This window comes from Zeus faber, assembly GCF_960531495.2.
Source record: "Zeus faber genome assembly, chromosome: 22".
NCBI lineage: Eukaryota > Metazoa > Chordata > Actinopteri > Zeiformes > Zeidae > Zeus > Zeus faber.
In genome coordinates, this window is record NC_137209.1 from 16,305,978 (window position 1) to 16,311,759 (window position 5,782).

Genomic DNA, 5,782 nt, shown 5'->3' on the forward strand with positions numbered 1-5,782 from the left:
CACGGCGGACTGGGGGAGGCGGCGGTGGGGGTCGGGGTAGCGTTTCTCTGTCCGGCGAACGGAACCCTTCCGCTGTCTTGCTCTCCAGTACGTACGCTGTAGACCTCCAACGAGACGACTGGAGCGTGAGACACGATCAAGCGGGAGGGAGGGAGGGAGGGAGGGTTGTTTTTTTTTTTTACCTCCGTGAACGATCCAATCCGAGACCCGAGACGAGCCGCTGTCACACGCCGGCCGGACTCGATCCCATCGGGGAGGAGCCGAGCGTCCGCGTCGCACCGGCGTCAAAATCCCACATCGGATCACCGCATTCGCTGTTGTTCCGCGGATCCACCGGTTGGAGAAACAAAAAAAAAAAACCCCAGGACGGATTCGAGTGACAATTTTGACGTTTGTTCTCCGCGCGACGCGACCGGACCGGACCGGACGGCAAACGCCGGAGGCGCGTTCAGGTCCCGGCGACAGCCCCGCACCACGTGACCTACATACCGAGGAGGCTTCGTGCGCGGATGAAAACTCGGGAGACGTCAGTTGCTGCAGATGCAACATTCTGACGATGCGAAACAACCGGCGAGGGCGGATGGTGCTGAGGGGCACAAGCAGCACAGTGCCCTTTTTGAAAAAAAAAAATTCAAATAAGAAATCTTCCTAACCAGTTTTTTTTTAATTTATTATTATTATTATTATTATTTTTCTTTTAACTAAAGGTCAGTGAATGGCATTACAGCACAATGGCGGATTCACATCCTGTTCCTTCGCGACGCGAGAGCAGAGCTTTTTAAAAGGCACCGACTATTTCATTCACCTCCGTGGGCCGCCTCTGCCGCCGGTGACGCTGCTGCGGACTACAATCTTAACACGGGCTTCAAATGAACCCAGCCGCGAAAGCGCACCTTTGGATTAACCTTTGACCCCCTGAGGCGTGAGGTGGAGTTTGGGGTCCAAGATACAAGGAGGGGCCCGGCTGCTGACAGTGCAGCGGCCTGGGGCCCTTGTCGAACTGCAATCGTTGGATCGTAGCTTGCTCTGTTTGCTGAAGACAACGCTTTGACCAGCAGCCATGTTTCGGACCGGGCAATAACCACATCAGTGCAATGTAAGAATATGTATCTATCTTTTGTGAAGCAAATTTTTGTCAAAAGTGGGAGTTTGTAACACGGTCGCAAGATGATTTTGAATTGTGGCCAACCGCTGCCCCTCCTGAGTCACACGGATGTTCCGCCCCGTGTCACAGAGAACTTCATCCTGAGCGGATATCGCTTTCCCAACTACAGTCTGAGGGACTGCCTGCTGTCGGCCTTCCGGCCCACCAATGAGACGGGCAACTTCTGGACCCACTTCCTCCCCGTGTTCGTCTTCGCGTATTACTTTGTGGAGGTGTTCGGCTGGGAGGGTGCGCCGCCGGGGGACGACCCGTTCTTCTACCCGCTCTGGAACTACTTCATCGGCGTGTTCTGCCTGCTCATGGCCAGCAGCATGGCCCACCTGCTCAACTCCATGTCCCTGGTGGTGAGGGAAGTCTGCTTCTTTGTGGATTACGGCACCATCAGCGCCTACACCGTGGGCTCCTCGCTGGCGTACTTCTACTACATCCACCCCCGGGCGGGGATCCTGGAGATGGCGGCGGGGGATCGCAACGGGTCCAGCGCGGCACCCGGCCCGAAGGTCGGCTCCGCGGACGGCCTCGCCCCACCCTCGCTGGCCGCGCGCCTGACCCCGGAGCTCGGTGCGCTCTTCGAAGCCCTCTACATTCCCAGCTCTTGCGTGGTGGCCATCATCTGCGTCCTCTCCTGCTGCAACACCCGCCAGCGCTGGCGGCGGTATCGCTACGTCATCCGGACCCTCGTCTTCCTCCTGCCCTTCCTCGTCTCCTCCACGCCGGTCTTCTACCGCCTCCTCACCCGATCCCCTTACCCGCCGGCCTCCCCCTCTTTCGCCTCCTCCGCGTCCACGCCGGCCTACTTCTACCGCCACTGCCTCTGGCTGGTGGTCTCCGCCGTCTTCAACATCAGCAAGGTTCCCGAGCGCCTGGCCCCCGGGCGGTTTGACATCTGGGGCCACAGCCACCAATGGTTCCACTGCTGCACCTTCCTGTCCATCCTGGACGAGCTGCACATGATCAAGGCGGAGGTGAGGGCCATCCTGCTGCACCTGGCCTCGGCGCCGCCGCCGGCCGCCGCCGCCCTCCGCCTCCCCGGGCCCACTGTGGTCTCCACCTACGGGGTGATGCTCCTCCTGCAGACCACCATCTCCTCCATCATCGCGTGGTTCTCCTGGTGCGCCAGCCGCATCCACGGCCCCCAGAGGGACCAGCTGAATGGGGAGAACCTCAGGAGACATCACAAGTGTCACTGAGAACACAACAGAGGAGACGTCAGCACTTTCCCAGTTCACCTTTACAGTTTTACATCCCATGTGTTTCAGTTATGAAGGTGGCTTTTCAGGGTTCCACCAAAAGGGAAATTGAGACGCGAGAGACGACGAGGCATTTATTTCGTGGCCCGCCACGGGCGAACGGATACCGAACGCTCCGCTTTCTTCCTCGGGTATTCGCAGTCAAGTTTACACAGGTTGTTTTTGGCAGGAGAGGGATGGAATTATTTTCTCCGGGAGCGTCGGACGGGGAAGGTGTTGCCGGGTTGAGCAACGGCACAAGAATACAGATGATTAAAGATGGTGCCCTGGGGTGCCGGCGCAAAAAGGCAACTTTCAACAAAGGTGGCCGCTGGCACCGAACCGTAAACCGCTGAGCGCCGTCGTTGCCTCCTGCCGGACCTTTCGACATGAATCAGTCTCCCTGGAAATACCTCACGTCTTTCGTGCTGAGCCAATTCTCTGACTGACTGACACGCGCACATGCACACACAGTGTGTCTTGACTTCCACTCTCTCTCTCACTTCCTCACATAGAGGAAATGGGCGAGCGGTGGACAGACCTCAAAGCTGAAGCTCAGATGGTTCAGCCATTGCACCGAGAAGCCGCGGCTTTTTTGGCTTTTTTGGCTTTTTTGGCATCTTGTAACCGTCAACAGATCGTAACCTCCTCAAAGCCTCATCGTTGACAATTTGTTTGTCTGAGTTGCTGGATTACCAGTGTTGAAAGAAAACGTTGTGATCAATCAAGGTCTGATTTTAAACACGTCACCATTGTTTTTCACCAAACTAAGGCTGGAATCTTTGTAGCTGCTGCTGCTGAGGGAAGTTCTCACTTCCTGTAAATGTTTGGGCACTTTTTTGTTGTTCTTGTTGAAACTTCCTGGAAAGATTTGCTTGAACAGATAAAAACAAAATGCAAATTTTCTTCATATAAATAATGTTCATTGTATGTATGTATTATGCTTTGTATGTTAAGCATATATTGAAAACAATATCATGATATGACACATGACTTTTTTTTCAAAGTTAATATTATGTTTGTCCGTAATGAAAAATATAGTTGTTAATGATAAGAGATAACTTCATATATGTGATTTGTTCTCAGGTGTCTGAGTGTGTATACTGTATATACACACCGATCAGCCACAACATTAAAACCACCACTAATAACCACTAATATTGTATAGGTCCCCCTCGTGCCACAAAAACAGCTGTGACCCGTGGAGGCATGGACTCCACAAGACCTCTGAAGGTGTCCTGTGGTATTTGGCACCAAGACCTTAACAGCAGATCCTTCAAGTCCTGGTAGTTGTGAGGTGGGGCCCCCATGGATCAGGCTTGTTGTACCAGAACATCCCATGGATGCTCCATCGGATCGGACCCTAACCCCGACCATACACATGATGTAGAAGAAAAGGTGATTCATCAGAGCAGGCCACCTTCTTCCATCGCTCCATGGTCCAGTTCTGATGCTCAAATGTCCATTGTAGGCGCTTTCAGCTTTCAGTCGCTCAGATCCTTAGACCTGCCCATTTTTTCCCGCTTCCAGCACATCAATTTCATGAACTGACTGTTCACTTGCTGCCTGATGTATCCCACCACTTGATAGGCTCCATCAATGAGCCCATGGGCGCACACGACCCTGTCGCCGGTTCACCGGTCGTCCTTCCTTGGACCACTTTTGCTAGTTATTTACCACTGCATACCGGGAACACCCCACAAGACCTGGCGTTTTGTAGATGCTTTGACCCAGTCGTCAAGGAACGAGATGAGCAATGTTATTCACTTTACCTGTCAGTGGTTTTAATGTTGCGGCTGATTGGGGTGTGTGTGTGTGTGTGTGTGTGTGTATATATATATATATATATATATATATATATATAATCTCCATACAAACTGATCTAGAATTCTTAAGATTCGCCACATTTCATGTTCTGCCCCTTAAATAGCTGAACTGAGAAGCGTCTTGAGTCACTATCAGGAAATGACTGTTTAGAGTCTTTGTTAGTCATTTGAAATAACATTTTAGGGGGCGGGGGGGGGGGGGGGGTAATTTGTTTTCTGTCATCGAATACAACAAAAAACACATACACTTACATAGAGTGATATAATAGTAGGTTTAAGTTTGCCAAACAGTGTTCCATATCAGTCACGCTTGTTTCTTAATTGCACTTGCAGGACATATGAGTTGAGTGGGGATGAGTTTTCCGCGAACAATACTAGAGTGGACCTACGGGTGGGGCGGTTAGGTGGTATTTTTTTGTTGAACAACTGCATTAACCTTTTTTTTTTTTTTATAGCCATGCTGTTATAGAGCGCTATAAAGCCACCGCCAATCTCCTCAAATTAATCCTCTTAAAACAGTCCAACTATGGAGTACTGTAACCATTCGAACACCGTTTCGGGTGCTGCCGCGAGGGCCCCTCGGACATAGACGTTTTGGGCGTACTAACCACGCTCGGCATACTAACTAGAATATTAGTATGCCGGTTCAGATGCAGCTATAGCGTTAAAAGCCCCCTTTAAACCTTTTTCCACACTGTGAAGGGTTGAACCCATCAACGTTTGAGCGGTGTTGAGTATGTGAATGTCAAGACTACAGAGTACTGTACCTTACATTGTAATGTACTCAGGGACGATTGAAGATTTACAATGCATTTTTAGCTGTTGTTATAAGGTAAGGTAATGTTCCATTCTAGGTTGTACTCATGCAACTGGTTTCACTGCTGTGTACAATAGCACTAATACGCCCAATTTGTTTGTTTGAATTAAAAAAATATATATATACAAGTCGTGACATGGGCGTGGACTTTTTATTTCTATGACGGTGCACCTGCTTGAAAGTGGATTTCGCCATGTACCGAAGAGTCACCCCTGGTAACACAGGGTGCACAAATCACAGTGTTGAGTTTGAATGATTCAAATGAGTTGTCCCCCCGAGTGTAGATTTGCACTCTTTGCATGCAGGCTCATTTGTTTCTGCTGTGCAGACTGTGTTTGTTTGAGTGTGTGTGTGTGTGTGTCAGTAGGAGCAGCTGGTCTTAATGTGGTCACGCACTTGTCTCACAGACACACACTGACTATCTTATTTCCAGGCCTCTCTCTCCCTCTCGGCCCCCTTTGTCGAACACCAGTAATACAAGAAATGTGAATCCTCTGGGCTGAGGAAAATAAATAAATAAAGGATCGCAGGGGTGAAATAGATACGAGTCTAGAAACTGCTCAAGCGTGAACTAGCGTAAAGCCTCCGCTTTCATTTATGGGCGACCGACCGACCGCCCTCTTTGGCCGTGCATAATACGAAGTTGAGGTGTGGGGGCGGACTTCTCTCATTTCCCTTGGAAATTGGTTCTATGGGATTCCACCGACACGGAGAAAGTGTACACATACGCACGGCTTTTGTCATC

At 50.7% G+C, this 5,782-nt stretch overlaps 1 protein-coding gene across 1 annotated transcript; it reads left to right on the forward strand.

The window, feature by feature from the left end:
• The first annotated feature begins 289 nt into the window (after positions 1–289).
• paqr9 (progestin and adipoQ receptor family member 9) lies at positions 290–4,342 on the forward strand. Its single transcript, XM_080023512.1, has one exon. It carries the CDS (start codon positions 1,168–1,170, stop codon positions 2,353–2,355), a length of 1,188 nt encoding a protein of 395 aa, XP_079879638.1. The 5' UTR covers positions 290–1,167; the 3' UTR covers positions 2,356–4,342.
• The last annotated feature ends 1,440 nt before the right edge of the window (positions 4,343–5,782 follow it).

Bases quoted from the DNA above. Each gene is read 5' to 3' on its own strand.
- paqr9 (XM_080023512.1), top strand. From the start codon at position 1,168: ATGATTTTGAATTGTGGCCAACCGCTGCCCCTCCTGAGTCACACGGAT.